Here is a 19,483-nt window from a genome sequence, read left to right on the forward strand (position 1 = left end):
ATTTACTAACAAACATAACGAAAACTGTCCAAACGGTGTGATTGCTTCCGTTTCGGGAAATCTTAATACTCCTTAAATTAAATCAGCAAAATTTATTATTGGATATTTTGTGTTGTTTGCAGACCTTCAATATTTCAGTAGTCACTTTTATGGAGAGTGTTTGTTATCGAATTCCCATACTAAACCTTTATTTCGAGCCATGTTCTACCTATTCAAAACGGCAGCGTGGAAAAGCTCATATTCTTAACTACGGAGGGGAAAAAGTGAAAGAAAAGCCGCCTCTGATGACACGATTGAAAAAGATATGAGATATGCTACAGTGTCACGAGACGCTTCCTTGAGGGTGTGTAGAAATCAGCTTAAGCCAAAAGACGATTCTAGATAACTTACCCAGCAAAACAATGGTTAAAAGGATACTGAATTCACTTACTCGAATGAGCGAGTAAGGTCAGCGCTTTTTTTTTCTTTTTTGCAAGTATCAAATATCACTTTTCGATATTAGGCTTCTAGAGCCAAACTTCCGTTGATGACGACAATCTTAAGGAGTGACCATTCAGATAAAAGCTACTGCGTGTCTCTATATCTTGCCAAAAGAAGTTTAAAATTTCCTCCTCTTATGAACTTGGCCGGTTCTAATTTAAAAGGAGAAAGGTTTAAGACAGCTGGGTTAAAGAGGTCTTCACCTTTTTTTTATTGATTTTATTTTTATGTAATATTACTTACGTCGGTGTTTATCACAAACAACACGCGCGATGTAGCAATTACTTATACTAATCTGGTGACACTATCGGTTATGTAACCTTAATGGCGGGGAAAACAAGGAGTTCAATAATTCACTGGCAACAATTCAAGGCCAGGAGAAACAAACAAATCCTACGAAAAAAAAAAACACAACTAATTGACTAATTTAGTTTTATTGTCTTTTAAAAACTTGACATGTTTTGACCATAGGGCACTGTAAACGGCCGGTCGCAGAATGAGACGTTTCAGCCCTTCAAGTAAAAAGAGGATAAAAGTTACTGATATAATTGCCAGATTGTTGCTTAATCAGTTGAAGAATATCTAATAAAATGCGAAGCTTGACCTTACAAATGGTAAGAACTGATCTGGCTAGTATTGCAAATATGAACTTGAACGAAAGCCAGGAGAAATATCAATGACGATGTATTCACCCTTTCATTTACCGGGGTACATAAGAAAAAAATCAATTCTACGCACATATTGCTAACAAAGTGTGCATCAATACTGCACAAAGACATCACCGGTCTGAGTATGATGCTATTACTCGAGACAAGAAGTCCCGAGTTTAGTTGGAGACTGAATCGAACGGTTGGCTGTCTTGTGTCAGGTAGGCAAAAATGTTTCACATTTTGGGTATTTTGGAATTGTTTATCCTAGTGACTGGGGAAGAACAATCAACAAAGACTTGTTGGAAACTCAATTTCCATCAATTTACCAAACGCTCCACTCGTGTTAAGGACGAACAGGAAAACCACAAACGTCACCACAAAAACAAACGCTTAAAAGCCCTACAGTTTACATCTACTGCTTCTTGTCGTAGACCTGATTCAGGGTTCGAATTTTGGCTTTACCGGCTGCCAGTAGACACGATTAAGCAGAATCGAAGTTCTATACATTTCAGTTTTACAAAAAAAAAAATACTCAGTTTTCATCTATTTTGTCTAATCGATCAGTTCAATTCGTGACTTGAATATTATCACGCTGTTACGTCAAGTCTGGAGTAAAGAAATTAGCACCTTCAAACATGAGTAATTATCGCATATGAGTATCCAAACCAGACTAATGCCATTGGCGTTTCGAAGAATCAGGACCATAGACAACCGTATCTGATTATTTAACCCACATCTTTCCATTTTATTTACAAATGGTTTCTTTATTGCATGCAAATCTTCTAGCACAATCGATTACCTGAACCCTATATCTGCAGTGCTCTTGTCAAGTGCCAATTTATTGTTTACTCATTTGTGGACACTTAACTTTTGTCCGTTACTTTCACAGAGTCATTTTGCCAATCATAAACTAACAATCTTCCACTCTTATGATAATGGGGTTGCTGTAATTGGCGAACAACTAACATGTGCTTTATGCAAAAAACACAAAGTGTGAAGCCAGCGGCAGAACTAATGCGGTCGTGTGAGTAGATGGGTCCCGTTAGATGATATTATGAAAAGGTTTTGCCACGCGCACAGTATTTGAGGCAATTCTGGCTAATATAGATGATTTCCAAATGTTAATTTATTACTTAATCAATAAGGAAATCTCAACAACATAACAAAGGGGGTATTTTGTGCATAAAATGTAGAACCGTTTTCTTAAAAATTAACGTATGTGGTCGGGCGAATGTTATCGTTCATGTTCTGGTTGTCACGGTCTGACTCAAAGTGTTTTTTAGCATTTTGAAAGTGATATCATCTTGGCATCACGTATTTGAGCCATTTTATCGAAGTTTCAGAAAACTGCGGAGATCGATCTTTACCAAAAGCAAATCTTTCAGTATCGGCTGTCATGAAAATATTGTCACCGTCCAAAATACTGCGTTGCCAGATCATGTTATGGCTTTTCGTAAAGGCATATTTTTAAGCCAACGCAAACTGAACTCCTGTTTGGATCTTTAGTTGAAAATTCAAGTTACAACACGTTTTATGGAGTGGAACTTGCTAATTCTCCAAATTTGTGAGTTGCTGTTGGCTTTCCCATAACATATTCCACGGTAACGAAGCATTGGATCCCCCATAACAATTTACTCGGATCTTCTTTTCGCAATCCTAAACACAAAATAACAAAAATGAATCCCCACGCAGCAATAAAAGGCATGGAGGACGTATTCATGGTTGGCTTAATTTATTTGCAAGTCGGGGTTCAAAGTTGTTGAACTTACACAGCACATCCTCTACGAAGAGTTGATATCGCAGTGATATATCGGCATAGACAATAAATCATGTCTACCATGCTTAACGATGTGTAATAGAAATTCAAATATTGCCGTGAAGGACTTTAGATGATGTCTAGAGCGAGACGGTTTCGTTTTGAAAACGTTGCCAGACATGCTGGTGCTAGGGTAGATGGTTGCGCGCCATTGGTCAAAATGCGTTACGTGACCGAAAAAATGGGGGACAATTAAGGATATCCCCCAACTATTTTTCCTCAGTTTTCAGAGAGATTTACGTTTGATAGTGTACTTTGGCATTTTGGCGGATATCGCGTGAGTTCTCGGTTGCGAAAAAAATATACATTTGAGCAACGTTAATGAAATACAATAACTTCTCATTGGCAACAAAAAATTTCCTCGAGATTCATTGTTTCTCTGAGCATTACTCTCTGAAAAATGAGTTAAAAACCAAACAAACAAAATTAAAACCAAAACTACAAATAGACAGAATAGAGCTTCATTAAAAGTTCATTAAAGGAAATAACACTTTCGATGAAAAGTACTTGTAAACACGTCTAAGTCCCTGCCTCCATGACTTAGTATTAGGTCAAAGTTTTTTAGGTTAAGTAATCGTAATTTTTGTTGGTCAGTGGTGTGCACCAAGTACCGTCAGATACGTCATGACATTTTCCATATCCGTTTTATCCGTCAAAAACTGACAGTCATATCAAATGCTGATATTTTGGGTCTCATCTCTTTCTCTCTTTTTCGTTCAATATTAAAGAGTTAAATATTCCCCTAATCAAGACCCATAATCAATTTCAGACATACATGTAAAGGCAAAACTATCCCTAGTTTCAGCCAAACAGCTCAAAACCCACTAGTTTGATTGACTGATTCAGGAACACGAACCGACATAAACTGACACAACGAGCACTTTAAATCCCTCCTTTTTGATGTCGGGATTAAGCAGCCCTCGTGGATGAAACCATCCCTTAAGTGTGGTAGAATATTATCTTGATCTTCTCCCGACAACACAAATTCCCGAGCGCAAGCTGCACTCAATAACCTGAACAGACCAGTCCATTCGCTTTCATTCCCCAAATACAGTAATAAATGATTTAAATTATCATTACTTTAGTTAAGTGAAGTCAATACCTTTTTTAATGCGCTCTGATTGGCTATTTAACTCAGGATATCCTTTACCATTCACTTCTTGAAAATTACACAATTTATTTCCTCTTTCAATGTTTGATTTCGTCCGCAAAGAAAGTTACGTTTTTTCACTGGATTTTCACGGTTCTCACACAAAACAACTCTGACGAGGCTATAATTACTCCAGGTTATGAGCAATTTGAATAGCACTCCCTGGACAGTTCATTTTTACAACAACGGCTAAGCATGAGCTAGGTCACTGTTCTCGATAAGCTATAGATGTTAGATAGAACATTATCAGTCTTAGTAATAACTGGAGTTTAAAAGAATAAAGATCTCGGAAACCCTTTTGAGAATTGTCCCGAACATCGAAATCAAGAAACCGTGCTCTTAATAAGCTTATAAGTTTTTCGATTAAATGAAGTGCAGCTAAATTTTATTTACAATTTCACAGTGATTCAAGAGCATAATTGGGCTGACTCTTTAAAAAGATCGCCATCACTCTTCAGGCTATTGTATATAATTCAATTCTGTCACCGGAATTCTCCCTTGCTACCGGTGTACAGCCTTTGCTCTTCGTTGAGTCAACTGAAATGGAAAGGCTAAAGATTGAGAGCATACCCCACTTAGCAACAGACTCAGTTGGACTGCGACAAACAATGACTGCTATTGGCGAACGGTGATCAGTGTTAGAGCCGGAAACATGCTGCTTGCCTTGTGCTTTTTTTCCTCGATCTACAACATAATTTACAGCATCTGTTTTCCAGATGGTACCAAAGCAAGCGAACGTCTTGGCAAAAATGAGTTCTCGCGGAAGAAAACTGCCCTGATATGGTTAATTTTGCCAGGATCAGCTACAAAAGCTTTTCCCTATATTGATAGATGAAAACTTCCATCTAAAGTTACCAGTTTTATTTCTAGAATTATCGAGTTTTGTTGATCCAACCGCGGGGCGGTTGGCGGCCAAACCCCGAGAACAATTAATTAATAGCCGTAAAGGTTGCAATGTTTTTTCCTCTTTGTACCTATATGGGTCCTTGTTGTTTCACGTGAGAATTCACAACGTGCAATCAGCCAAGAGGAAAATCAAATTTAAGGCTGCCATTGTTTACTGTACACGGCCAAGCAATATATGATAATTCTGGTAATGTTTTCAAAATCTCTCAATATTTCCTCGACTATAATAACAACTGATTACAAAGCAAACACAGTTTCAAAAGAACTGTGCGCTGTAAGAGTGTGTCGAAGGGCTTAAGTGACACTAATTTCCTTAGTTTTATGCTTCTCCACTGTCTAATGAAAGGCGGTATCTCAAGCGAACCTTTTTCGGGTACAAAGCGAAACAGAAAGTTCTAATTGTGATTGGCTATAAATATACTTTGCGATTATTACACACGTGCTTGAGAAATACATGAAATGAATAACCGATAACTAATTTGTTGTCTGAGGGTGTTAAGATTTCTTATTTCAAGTGCATTTGAGCCAGGCAAACAGATTTCGTATTAATCGATTTTTGAATTACAGTAACCTTTTCTAGTAAATGATGCCCTGTCAATGAATTTACGGTAAATGATCTCCTTAATTTGAAAACTGTCTCATTAATTTTTTTTTAACTTAAAGCCCAGAAAAAAAACACACACACACACAAAAAAAAAAACAAGGTGACATATAAGTTGACCAGTGGAGTCAAATTAATGTCTCTAAGTTATATCTGTAAGTTATTTTCCTCCACTCAAATTTAACCAGATCGTGCAAAGGTTTCCACCAAGCTACGGCTATGAATTCGTGTTGTTGGAGGTCAATTTTGACTGTGAAGAATGGGGCTTGAATAAACAGATTTACAGCCAATCGACAACTGCTGGTATCAAAACAGCACGCATATTTTTTTAACACGAATTTTTAATTTTAAACTAAAAGATGAAATTCACTTCAAAACATTGAGCCTATCTGAACCTGAAGAGCCAGAGGCATTCTCAGGCGCGATTAAAGTAAATCCATTCCTTCAATTGCAAGATTTCTCCCGTATTCAACCGCAGGTATCTTAAACGTTTACTTTTTCCACGAATCCGGATTGTCTTTCTAACTGCAATGTACTCGGGAGAAGATAAAAAAACTATTACTGCCCAACAACCTTGTGTTAGTACGCCTTCCTATTAAGTTATATATTTCTTTTCCAAATTAGCGGCCTTGTCTTTGCCCATTTGAGCTCTAATATGTTCGCACAGCTTTCAGTATAGAGTAATTGAAATCCTGGTGAATCCATTGTAAGTTTTACAGGTCATTCATTTACCTTCATTGCGGCGACTTCTGTCTGGAATTAGCATAAAGGCGAAAAAAAACCTAAAGCCAATAAGGCAGTTATTGTGCGCGTTCGAATACTGCAAAACAGAAAATAGTGTTTGTTCACGATGAAATCATCTTTTATACTGGTTAAACATGAAAAATAGTTGTTATAACTCATTTAATTTGGCTTTTCTTTGGCATATGTCAGGCATCTGTCTTTTTCCCAGGGCTTATAAAATGTAATTGAAGGCTTCGCAAACTTCAAATCGTGTAGAAAAAAATTGGTCGTCAAACTGCTCAAATCGAACAAAATCGATCAGAAATCGCGGCAATTAGGCTTAGTGAAAAAAATCCTTTATTCAGAATTGGCTTTAACCAAATAGAACCCCCTTTCTCCCCTCATGTGTCGCAATCATAATATCTTAATTTTGACTTCCGTGGCACAAAGGCAATTAAAGGTGTTGTTTTGTTAGTGATCCATAACGCTACCGTCATAAATTGAGAAAAATTACTTTCACGGGTTAGCTTTTTTTTTTCTTTACTACCATTTGACCCTCGAAAACTGTCGCCACTTGGTCGATTAGCGTAAAACGGTGATCTCATATTTCCAAAACAGTACTGAAAAAAATGACCAAAAAAATTCAAGGTCATGTCTTTTGCTGTGATGAAGAAACTGCGCTGTAAAATTGTAATCTATTAAATTTGCAGGTATTGTGACCCGGGGGCGGGAACGGCTATTTGTGGCCGCGAACATTTACAGTTAAAAACAAAATAACTCCGAGTTGCAGTGTTTAACTGTAAATTAAAACCAACATCGGATGCAATTTGAACCAGCATCTGAAAATAAACTTTAAAGATACACTGATTTTATCGCCCAGTCTTCATATAACTTTCCCTTACTTTCCATGATCGAGAATTAGGAAAGAGTTTTATCTGTCTGCCTCATACTTCAAATAAAACCTTGTTTACAAAATAAAATTGAACAGGTATATAACGGGACAAGTGAACTTCTGAATAGATCGATTTTAACCACAAATTTGAAGAGAGAAATGTTGTTTAATAAGTGAAATTGGAGCCATAATAGTGCTTTTCACCTTTCAAGTGGAGTTAAGAGAAAGGAAACTTGAAATGGCCTAAAAGAATAAACGTACTCTTGCCCCAAATTGTACATTACGTATTTTCGGAGCAAATTCGTCGCAGTTTATTTTTGTACTCAGGTTTTGCCCTGGCGTTGGCTTCCGAGGTACTCGACAGGAACGCGAAAAAAAAAAAAAACTTTTCACCTCCTATTCCAAAATCCAAATAAATCATCAAGGAAAATTAAATAATACTGAAAAAGTTTCTATAACTTTTGTCAATGTACAGCAAGGCAACACCTGTGTTAAGAAATTAATTCTCATGGCGAAAATAGCCCGTCAAGCTAAACGGAAGTAGGAACTTCAATGAGAGATACATAAACAGCGCGACCCGGCATAATGAAATCAACATAATTTATATCCAATTGACAAGCTTAACTTTGTGTCAGATGCTTAAACTTTAAGGGTCCAAAAACGAATTAGCTCAGCGTATCAGTGGCAATAAATAATTTATTGCCTGTAGAACAATTGAGTAATTCATTGCCAAATCGCTCGAACCCTGTGACGCTCAAGTCGCCAAATAATAGGACTACAGCTGTGCCAATTTTCGCTTCCATTTTTTGTGTTCATTCGGTGTGTAATGGGTTTTAAGAGATCTTAACTTCTGACTTGGAAGAGAAAACGACCCAAAGCCCGTGTAAAAAGTTCTATTCAGGTTACGTTCTGTACTGCGAAGCCATCATTTCAGGTATTTTATTTTTCTCTCTCCCATTTTTGTTCATTTGTTTGATTTCAACTCCTTTCTTTTCTCCAAGGAGCAGTACAAGAATTTTGATTTTTATCTCGTTTATCTTATCGAGAGGGGTTTTATTTTAGAGGTGTCAAGAAACTTTTATCTTTTTCTAGCCTTTCGCTCCCGTTCAGATTTCTAATTTTTAAAACGGTAGTGAAGGTAGACTTTTTATAACATTCGAAAGAATTGTCTGACTCGTTTATTTTAAAATGTTGGCAAACAAAGCAGCTCTTTTCAGACGTAAAACATCGACCTTATTTTGCCCAGTTACCCGAAGCATTCTTTTTGGTACACAAAAATGTACATAGAAGGCAGAATATCGCGTTGATCATTAGAATATCCTCTTTTCGATACCTTGTTTGCGCTGACCGCATCAAATACCAAAGAAACAGTACTATTTCAAGCCCATTTTTCTGTTTGTTCAACTAAATCTTCACTAAATCAGATGTTTTCTATATTGATGCGATATAATTCGCTTCTGTCGCCCGCATTGAAGGGTGCATGTTTTCAATTGCTGGCTCGCTGATCTGTACGAGACGCAAAAAAGTTTCAGCCGAGTAATTTTACCCAACATCGTTTACTCTGGCCATTTTGAAGGATATTAATTTGCCATTTCGCTTTCAGCCGGCAACTAACTAATTGCTCCATCTAGTCGCTTTCAACCAGAATTCATGATTAAAGATCGCGGCATTAATTCAAAACGGTCTATGGCGAAAACGTGGCATCCGGTCATAAGTGAAATGTAATTCTCTATCTTAGCTTTTCGTCTTCGTTGCCTGCTAAAGCAAAGTGGAAAATCGAGCTTTCAAATCTGGCCGAAAAGGCTTAAATGGAACTCACCCCTCTTCAATCCGCAGATTAAAATGCTGGAACTTTAATTTTTACCTTCCTCGTGCAGTGCACGAAAACGCTCTCAAACACGGTAGAAGAAGTAAACTTTATCTTTTCTCTTAACTTTGGATTTCTACTTCGCAGGGCAAAGAGCACCTTAGAATGGCATTTCAGTATCCGTCTTTATCTCACGGTCTTCCGCAATATCTACCGCCGGGCTGTAAATTTCTGAGCTGCCACGACGCGCAAAACGTACTGCGAAGCTGCTCGACCTGGAGACTTCCAAATGGAACCGTGGTGGCCCCATTGGGCGGGGAACTCTACCAAGTTGTGGAGGTTCCGGCAAATTGCGACGAGCGATGTTCACTTCACCAGGTTTGTTGAAGCTTGACACGGGCATATGTATTTGTACCGACCCCGGTTTGGGTGTGGTGCGGTTAGATAGGTTTACAGCAACATGGACAAAACGGGGGACATTTCAGGTTGTTTTACAATCTTTTTTTATTTCGTTCCACTGGAGTTTAATTCTAAACTAATAAAACTCGTTAAACGAAAAGTGTTATTTCATCAACATCGAGCTAAACCTTACGTCTCGCCGGAATATAATGGGAATGTTTCCAGCAGTCATTTGGAGAAAATTGTTTTTTCGCAGTTTCTTCAGCGGACTCATTTAATTAAAATGTTGTTATTCTCATAACCGTCGGGGCGTTTCTTCTCAGCATGAGGTTAAAGTTTTTCTAACGATTCTTTTTGTTTCTTGCGGTTTCTAGAAAGATCAACGATGTGAACTTGGTGTGTAATGATAAACCGTTAAACTCCTCTAAAAAAAAATAAAACAACACTCGTTTTTCGTACGAAACGTTTACACTCGTATATTGTATAACCGATCAAAGTCGCCCGAACGATACACAGGACTTCCTAAGATGTGGTCGCTTTTTTAGTCAAAATTAGTTGGATTAGCTTAATCTATGAGAAAGTATTTCACGAGTGCGAAATTATTTCAACCATTACTTATAATCGTAGAGGCAGTATTTTTAAGATGCCGTGAACTGATCGATCCCATGATTTCAAGAATTGAATTATTTCTCTTATGTGATGAAGACGTCCTGTTGTTTTCACTCTAACACCTGTTTAACAGCTCCAGGATTAAAAGTGAAATTCTCTTTAGTAAATGACGTACGTTTCCTTGAGTTATACTTAAAAGAATTTACTTAAACATCGAGACAATATCTCGCCTTACACTCGATGGTTTTCATTTTTCATACCACCTGTCCGCTGGCCATGGACAATGTATTGGTTTTACAAGAAAAAATTAGGTGTTAGTCTTCCTCAGGTAAAAGAACGATTCTATCAACAACAGACATTCAACGGCAAATAGCATTTAAGTTTTTCCCGACGGACATAAAATAACACATTGATATTATAAGGAATTACGTGAACCGTCTTAGAAACTTAGCCCTCCGGAAAGATAGTAATGACGGTTTAATTTCGGTGGCCAGTAATTAAAACTCAACTTTCGTCAAGGCAGTGTAAACAGAATTGAAATGCTGTTGGGCAAAGACAATGACAGTTTTCTCTTAGTGAGAGGAAGTACTATTTAAAGATTAGAATTTAAATGTATGTAGTTTTGACTGTTTATGAAAATGTGGCGACGCCTAGCATCCATTTCTTGATGTTTGTCTGAGTGAAATTTCAAACCTAGTGATAATTACCATGTAACAATTTGCGCAGCGTTAGGGGAAAAAATAAGAAAAATTCACTAATTCGAATCTTAAAAAAAAATCCGACAGCTTCCGTTTCCACTAAAGAGCTTCGATTGCCAAAATATTACGACACGTACATAGGACGTAAAAATAATTAAATTTTTACAATATAATGTTGACAAATGCGATCAAATCCATCTCCAGCTGCAGTTTTTCGCACACTTTGTAGTTCCTTGCTTGTTATTTATTTTAACGCTGCACGGCAAAAATAAAACTTTTCAGAACTGAATAGGTGTGGGGAAGGCTCGAATTTGATTTTACAATGAGTGTAATTTCCCGTAAAATTAAACCATTTCAGCGAAACAATCAAACAAGCACCAAAGTGTGAGAATGTTTTTGTGACTTTTTTTTTTATGGCGTTTAGCACAATGCCTTCCACAATATTCAACCCGTATCATACTCCCAACACACAATTCGCTTGAACAAGTAGTAATTATTTCCTTTGCACATATAGAACAAACGCTCTTGAAAGCTTTAAATTTTCCTACCTTTGCCAATTTTCCCAGTATCGAAAAGTCTAGAAAATACTAACAGCCAAATTTTTACACCGAAATGTTCAGACCTCTTGAAGGAAACGATAAATTTATGAAAAGAAAAAACGTTTGTTGCCCCCAAGCATGTTATTTCAAGCAGAGAGCCACAGTATTCGTAAATTCTCGTGTTCCGCTCAATGCAATTTGAATATAAATGTAGTTATTTTAAGCATCCGGAGGAAAAATGTTGAAAAAATGGCTAGTTTTGCCGCGAGCAAAATGTGTCAGTATAAAAAAATATCGTAGCCATTCTTCCATTTGATGTTTTTATACCAACGATAGAAAATTGAACATCTTAAAGAACAATTATTTTGATAACTACGACATCAAAGAAAATTTGATACAAAATTTCAATTATCGGTGTTTTCAATTCTTATTTTTGACACTGAAAATGTCAAAAAATAGTAAGTCTTTATTCAAATGACACATGCAAAGTTCCACGTTTCTTAGTTAATGACAATTATTTTGAAACCTTTGCTTTAAGCCGGAGAAAATGTTGATACAAAATTTCAATAATAGGTATTTCCGATTTTTAATTTCAGGCAAATGAAAAAGCCAAATTTATTTGGACTTGAGCTTGCATCAGTCGACTAGTTTCCTTCCACAGATGTCGTTCGTTGAAAACTGGTAAAAGAACTTCGGTTATATTAGACTGAAAACAAACAGTGAGCATTACAGAACTGAAACACTAACTACTAAAGACGTTCATTTGAACGGATACACTTTACGATTGCATCTATGCACAGTCTTCTAGTCAGGCTAAAAAGTTAGAACCACATTCTACAGCAGTTGTATACAGTATAGTAATAAGTACCACAGAGACGAACATGCGCTGTGTAAGAGCTCCCATTTGAGTGGTTATACTCTTAACGAATCAGTCTACTGCCACAAGTGACAACTTAGAAACAATCAGTTTAACAGGAAAGTAACATGGAATAGGAATTGCTCAGTGGTTTTTTACTTTGATGGTCACAACTTAGGAATCCCTCCGACAACTAAAAAGACAGAACTACCCTGTACAGCTCAGTAGCTTTCATTTTGAATCAGGGGCATACTTGAGTTTCATCTACATAGTTAAAAGTTAGAACCCCCTTGTATATAGCAGAATAAACGGTATACCACAGGAAAGTACTTCTCATTTGAGACTCAAACGTTAGAGCCACCTTGTACAGCATAATAAACAGCACCACAGGAAAGTACTGCTCATCACTGAGCTTTCATTTGAATGGTCACACATAAGGATTTCATCCACGCAGCCGACTCAAAAGTTAGAATCACCTTATACAGAATAATAAAATGCACTTCTCAGTGGCTTTCATATGAATGGTCACAAATTAGGATTTCAACCACAGACTCAGTTTAAAACATCTTTTAGATCACAGTAAATAGTACCACAGGAGAGTACTGCCCAACGGCTTCCTTGTGAATCTTATGGTCGCCATGCGCTTGGTTTCTTTTACACACTCAAAAACTGGAGCTTAGCAAGACTCAAACTTACTAAAACCATTTTTCCCTGTGTCTTTTAATGTTCATCTGAAGGCTACTGAGACTTTGCACTGTTCCCTCCAAAGACTAATAACGAATTTCCTTCTCTTTTCTTTAATTAAGCCTCGAGGTGCAGCCCCGTCTTCCATGGCCTTGTTAACAGATAACTCTGTCCTGTTAAGGAACGAGTGGCTCCGCTTTCGACATCTATCGGAACACGAAGACTCTGCCTGCTTTTCGGACGGAGTTTCAAGGCTACCAGTTTTACTACGAGGTAAGTGTCCGCATCATCTACCCTCTAGTTGTCTTGACCTCGTTTAGACGATAAGGATGCGTTCGACGGGCCGTATTGCGGAATGCTGGTTACACGTAATAGATCTTTGGAGAACTCTGGTGGGTCTTAATTCCTCCGGTTGAGGGAATTGTTACCAACGTTCGGTACATTATTAATCAACACCCTTATTTCGTGGAATACAAAGAAAAGGTTATGAACTGCGAAAAGAGTGGGAAAAAAGTAGTTGATTATTTCTTGATTCACGTACTTCACCTGCATTCAGGGGTTTTATTCGACCAACCAGGTTTAATCAGTGAAACCTTTGGCATTCACAGTTATTTAGCGAAAAATATATTTAACTTAAAAAATCCTGCGTTGTAAGTTGCTGAAGCTGGCATTGAAACATTATTCCAATTCATAAACACGGTTTCATTGCAGGTTAGATTAGTACACAGACTAATTAAGCGGTTGCAGTGAAGCCATGATTAAATGTTTCTATTTTTTTTTAACGGAAAATAACTATACTGAAAGACTTTCGCCCAAATGCAAACTGCATGTTTAAAGTACTCTTTGAACAGAATATTGAATCAGAAACTAAATTACCCGAAACTTCTTTCTGACGTTGAAAAAGGGCCTATTTTAGATTCGCTTTTGGTGTTGTTCTTGCCTTTAACAGATAAAGGACACAATCGAAGGAAATCACTTCAAGTTCTGTTACACTTTGCTCAACGATTTTTTGAACCCCAGTGTAAGCATCGAAATCCGTAAAGAAGCCGTATTTGAACATTCACCGTACTAAAAGTGATGAATTCGTATCCATTTTTTTAACATTTGACATTTGACATCCGTCTTTGTTTTAGAAAATACAGACTCTGACAGGTTTTTGTGAGTCCGGAATTATTCTTCCAAGAGCTTCAGGCACACATTTTAATTTCGACATTCAGTTTGTTTTTAAGTCGATGGAAACTCCATTTGTTCGTTTTGTGTTCAAGCAAACATCGTTCTTTGTCCGTGTGCAGAACCCGAATGTAAGGCGCAATAATACGGTTTAAAACACTTCTGGGAAGTGATATCTCAAGAACAAAAACATTTTATAACTAACCGGCTGAGAAGACTGATACGATACAATCCTAGTCACTTATCAGTTTAGGTTCGTTCAGTTCTGCATCTGTATCTAGCACCTAGAGAAATTATAGTCCACGAATAGTACTTGAAAAGCCAATATTTTAGTTTTTAAAAGAGGATAACAGTTTGAGTTACTTAAAGGAGAAAACAGGAACAAATGGATTAAAAATTACTATAATAAATTACCTGCATAGACTACCCGGATTTTTTTGCCACTTGAGAAATAAAAATATTAAGCTCGACAAAAATGGAGAAAATTTAACTAAAACCGGGTCGACATCGATGCTAAGTTTTTTTTTTCCACTTAATATTTTTGGCTTAAATTTTGTAGTCAATTGAGAAATCTGTGAAATAGTTTCTTACATTTGACAAACCACAAAAAGAAAAACACATTTCAATTTTAGACCAAACAACTTTTAACAAGGATCGAAAACAGTCCAAGTGTTATATGTAAATTTCGTAATATGTCAATTTAAAGAAACTCGAAGCATGCTCATTGGTGTAAGATAATCCCACGAATTTCAAAATAATTATAGGTGAGAAAAGTGATATTTTAGATTTCACACACAAACAAAAACTCTTTCTTTCATTAATTTCAAGTGTAAGCGTTGGACTCACACGCTGCCTTTTGTTGAAAACAGAGGCACAGGTGGCAAAATTAAGAAAGACCGAAAAAACAAATCACACAGATTCGCATATTAACTGAGAATTATAACTTGACAAGGTATTAAAAAATGAAAAACAAAAAAAAAAAACAGTAAAGGATTATTCTACGAAATGAGAACAAAACGTAAAATAAAAATTCGCTTTTAAGAGCTTAACTTATCACACCAATAAAAATTTATAGGTTATTTTAAAATAATCTGGCCGCCCTGAGTGCGTGAAATATTGTTAATTCTTCTCTGGGGACAGAACGATTAATTTAATTTTAATTTTAAGGCGGAAGGCAATGTCTTCAAAATTGGATTCTTAAAGTAATATCCACCGGGAAATTAACAGCAAACAGTAATTCCCACTGCAAATCACCAACAATAATAAAATCATCAAAGTTGCATAAAAGTTTGATACAATACGTTAATTTAAATACGTTCCGCTTGTTATTGTGTTTGAAATCTATTTGTCCGGGTACCGCAGCGTGTTTTTATTTGACTTTAATTGACGAAATCTTTCCAGGGTGGTTTATTAAAAATTAACTTCGCTCACCTTCCAGATGGCCCGCGCTGCAACTGTCAGCTCTGCGTCACAACTATGTATCCCGATCGCCTTTACGAGCACCACCTGGCGCAGATGAAACCGCAGGATATGGTTTGCAGACTCGGTGAGGAAAGATTCTCTCCCTTGCTTCATAAGCAGAAAGCTGAACCCGCGGACAATCCAGCGGCTTTCCAGTTTGCCCTTTCACTTCCACCTTCGTCGCACGCACTGACGTCACCGCAAGAAGAACAGAGAAGGCAAAAGCAAAAGCGATTTCAGTGCATGCACTGCGAGAAATCCTTCGGAAAATCTTCGCATCTTCGGGATCACATCCGAACTCACACCGGGGATCGTCCGTTTCGTTGTCAGTTTTGTAACAAGGCGTTCACGCAGTACTCGAACTTGAGAACCCACACGCGCATTCACACGGGCGAAAAGCCATTTAAGTGTCATCACTGTAACAAAAGCTTCACTCAGGCGGTCACGCTGCGCAGTCACACAAGAACTCATACTGGAGATCGACCATACCACTGTAAGCGATGCAGCAAATCTTTTGCCTGTTTCTCCGGTTTAAAGGGGCACCACAGGGTTCACTCGGACGTCGAACAAGATGAACTGGAAATGTGATAACAATTTGATCAGCTTAGCTTCTCATAATAAAACAATTCAGTTATAGACTGAACAAACAAGGGGCAGTATTAATTTAGCAAATCTTTAATTTCAGAACCTAAAAGAAACAAAATGTACATACAATAATCACACATACCTTGTAGTATTTTGTTAGTCATTCAAATTAAAAAAGTTAACAAAATCAGCAAATTACTTGTCGTTCTTCCCCTTTTTTAAATGTTAAAACATTTCCTAGAAACTCATTTGCCTGGCCATGAGAGGTTGATTCTCCACAACAATCACTTGTACATTGACATTTGTCTGTGTTGGTAGAATAGTATCATTTGGGGGTCCGATATAGCTTGACCAATGCCCAGATTGGTCTCCTCTTGGGGTCTTGATTCAGATTTACCAACAAACATCCCCACCCCTTTCACAAAAGCTTAAATTACATTCAACCCGAGCGCAAGGCGATGGATTGTGTTGTTGCACCTTTGATGAATGGATCTTTATTTAAATTTATTCCATGATAACACAAATTATACAACACAACAATAAACTCTTTTCGTCTTAGGCCTTGTTCACGCTAATCCAGATAAACTGAAAAATTGAAAGCACATCTCTTTTATCCGGAGCATAGTAGTGTGGACAAGGTCTTGTCCACTCTGGACAGCATCTTCAAAAAGATCCATTTTCGGTGCCCACCTGATCGTACCTATCGTTAGTGCCTCGAACGGAAAGTCAAACCGAAGGGGAAAAAAGGTGTATTTTTGAGATTCATCAGTATTGATTGTTTTTTATTTTCCCAAAGTTGAGATAATCAGATTTAAAAAATCTGCTATATTCTAATTCCCCTTTAGTTTTCCGTCACAAAATATTAAATATATGAGAATCCCTGAGTAAATTAAAATTTCGCGGGCAGTGTTTTGTATCACGTCAACATGTACTCTTTGACAGTGATACATTCCAGGCTGTTTATTGCGCTTGACCGGGATTTACGATAAACAAAACTTTATTTAAAGAAAAAAGCATAAATGACAGTGTATAAAATGAAACCAAGAAAAAGAATCATCCATCTTTTAGATCTATTTCACTTTACCGTCACGCAATATCTTTATCGCGCACCGCACGTCACGTTCGAAGTCAACTTGCCGACATTGAGTATAGCAGTCGACATGATCGTATAAATTCGCTCGTTTCTAGAGAAACACAAATTGCAATCCCTTGATCTTACTCCAGTGGTCTACTGAAAGCGAGACAGTCCCTTTGTGCAATTTGCGACTTTACAACACAGCAACGCGCACAATATTTTACATTCACAACCATTCCCTGAAAATGCAAACTTACCTCATAAATATCACTTCTTTGTCTATCATTACTTGAAATTCCTCTTGTTTAGTCTATCAACAGACGAAAAACTGGGTGAGAATAGAGAAGAAACTGTCTATCCGTTTTATATAAGACAAATCGCAGACAAATCGAGACAAATCTTTTGCCGCCATTACCCGAATGCGTGACATCATGACATGCGTCGTTTCAGACCTCTCACCGAAGGAACGCGGGCGCACACAAATGCCACATTCCTGAACTGCCTCCGCTCTCGGTCACGCAACTTACGGTCTGTGACATACAACGGACTACACTTGTAAAAGATCGGGTAAAACTCCTGAAGCGAATTTTTTAGTTGCAACTACAGTGAACAGAAATGTAAGAAAGTTATTCTCCTCACTAACCTTTAATTCTGACGCCAGTGATCACATTATTCAAGTCAATTTCATATTTTTTTTTTAAGCCGGGTAACTCGTTCAAGTGTGGTCGCCAACGAAAGGTCAGACCATAGGTGGGATAATTTTTAGTCACGTCAGTAGCCTCTGGTAGTTGCAGATGCTTATTACACTGTACCAGGTGAATGCATGTATTCCAAAATCCCATAATAGCTTTCGGTAGCTCGCAAACCATTTCTGGAACAAAGTACCAAATGGGCATAAAAAGTGTGGACTCACTTCACACTTTTAAAGGAGGCTTTTAGACTTTTGCGATAACAAAACCCTTTCTTACAATCCCCCAAGCGGTGAGGGTGCAAGTTGTTAAATTCACTTTAAAATAACTTGATTGTAATTATATGATAATTTATTAAATGCCTCTATTTTGTTATCATTTTGAATACTTTTAGTTGGGGCTGAATATCAATTGGGACATCGTCCTGTTTTCTGCTCCAGTTGCTGACGCTTAGGATATTCTTATTTTATTATTTTAATTTTCTATGTATTAGTTGCTACGAATTCAATAAAGTAAAGTAAAATTGCTAGCATTTAATGTACAACCAAAGAATTTCCGGGTTAATTACCGAACCATGATAACGTTGAGAAAAACGTACAATTTTCAAGACAGCAGAGTAGCAGTTTGGTGTTGATATCCCTCAATATGCTCACAACCTGTTTGTTTGATCAAAAACGATTTAAAGAAAATCATTTATCAAGAATGTGTTCTTGCATGAACCCCCCCCCCCCCCATCGGGGGAAGGGGGGTGCTCAAGAAAGTTTTATAAGGGAAGGCTTCGCCCCAAGCAAAACCTTACCCTTTATCTACCATTTTTGTCAGGAAAGGTTTTAACCCTTTCATATACCTTCCATAGCAAATGGTACCAATTTCATATACCCACAGAAACACTTTTTCGTTGGGTTTGTTCGAGATTTAAATACCTAAATGGCAGTTTCTCCTACCCTTTTCTTTACTTCAGGTCGTAAAAATACTCTATCCTTTTGTATACCTCTAACCTAAAAAAGGTATCCCTTTCGGGCGGAGCCTCCCCGTATAGTCTATTATAAGGAGTACCCCTCCTCTCTCTCCCCCCCCCCCCCCACCCCACCTCACCGGGGGCACTCCAGGCCGGATTATCTAGAAATGAATAATAATGATAATATTGTGCATGTGCCGTGTATTTTGTGCCATGGAAAACAGCAGTAAAACCTGTTGTTTAGGAAAAGTGATCCGGAATCAATTTACACCTATGAAGAAAAGAAAACGAGATTATAAAATGTTTTTATTCCGTTTGTTTAGGGACGGAAGTTCTAATGTCCCCGCGCTTTTGTCGCTGTTTTTAAAATTTAATTAAAGTCATCAAACATCCATTAAGTGTACATTTGATGCCTCTTCATAATTATCTGTTGAAAGTGGGCGTTTTTATGGAAACAATATCAGTAAACAAATGCATGTGATGAAAGACAGGTTTCGCTACTCTCAACGTTGACGATTGAAAGCTGCGCGCTCGTTGGAAGTGTGCTCGATCAAACACCTTGGCCTGTTACGGTCTGGTTGAAGTGGGCAAAGAGAGGAAGATTCTGGATAATTTTAAAGGGTTTGGAGTTCAGCAATTGGTCGCCGACTTGTTGGTTTAGTCGACCACCGCAACTGTACTAGTAAATACTTTGAACAAGGTAAGTCGAGCGTAATAAATGTTTACCTTTTGCCT

At 37.5% G+C, this 19,483-nt stretch overlaps 1 protein-coding gene across 3 annotated transcripts; it reads left to right on the top strand.

The window, feature by feature from the left end:
* The first annotated feature begins 1,286 nt into the window (after nucleotides 1–1,286).
* LOC146451206 (uncharacterized) lies at nucleotides 1,287–16,720 on the top strand. Of its 3 annotated transcripts, none has more exons than XM_085099299.1 (4): nucleotides 1,287–1,348; nucleotides 9,173–9,403; nucleotides 12,933–13,083; nucleotides 15,419–16,720. In XM_085099299.1, the coding sequence occupies exons 2-4, from the start codon at nucleotides 9,191–9,193 to the stop codon at nucleotides 16,027–16,029; spliced, it is 975 nt and encodes a 324-aa protein (XP_084955425.1). In that variant the 5' UTR covers nucleotides 1,287–1,348; nucleotides 9,173–9,190; the 3' UTR covers nucleotides 16,030–16,720. The 3 variants fall into 3 exon arrangements, with proteins under 3 accessions (XP_084955425.1, XP_084955423.1, XP_084955424.1); XM_085099297.1 differs by lacking the exon at nucleotides 1,287–1,348 and adding an exon at nucleotides 7,846–8,152; XM_085099298.1 differs by lacking the exon at nucleotides 1,287–1,348 and having other exon boundaries at nucleotides 8,803–9,403.
* Nucleotides 16,721–19,483: the final 2,763 nt, after the last annotated feature.

The sequence above is a fragment of the Pavona decussata genome, unplaced genomic scaffold (genome assembly GCF_977016875.1).
Source record: "Pavona decussata unplaced genomic scaffold, jaPavDecu1.1 SCAFFOLD_391, whole genome shotgun sequence".
Lineage (NCBI taxonomy): Eukaryota > Metazoa > Cnidaria > Anthozoa > Scleractinia > Agariciidae > Pavona > Pavona decussata.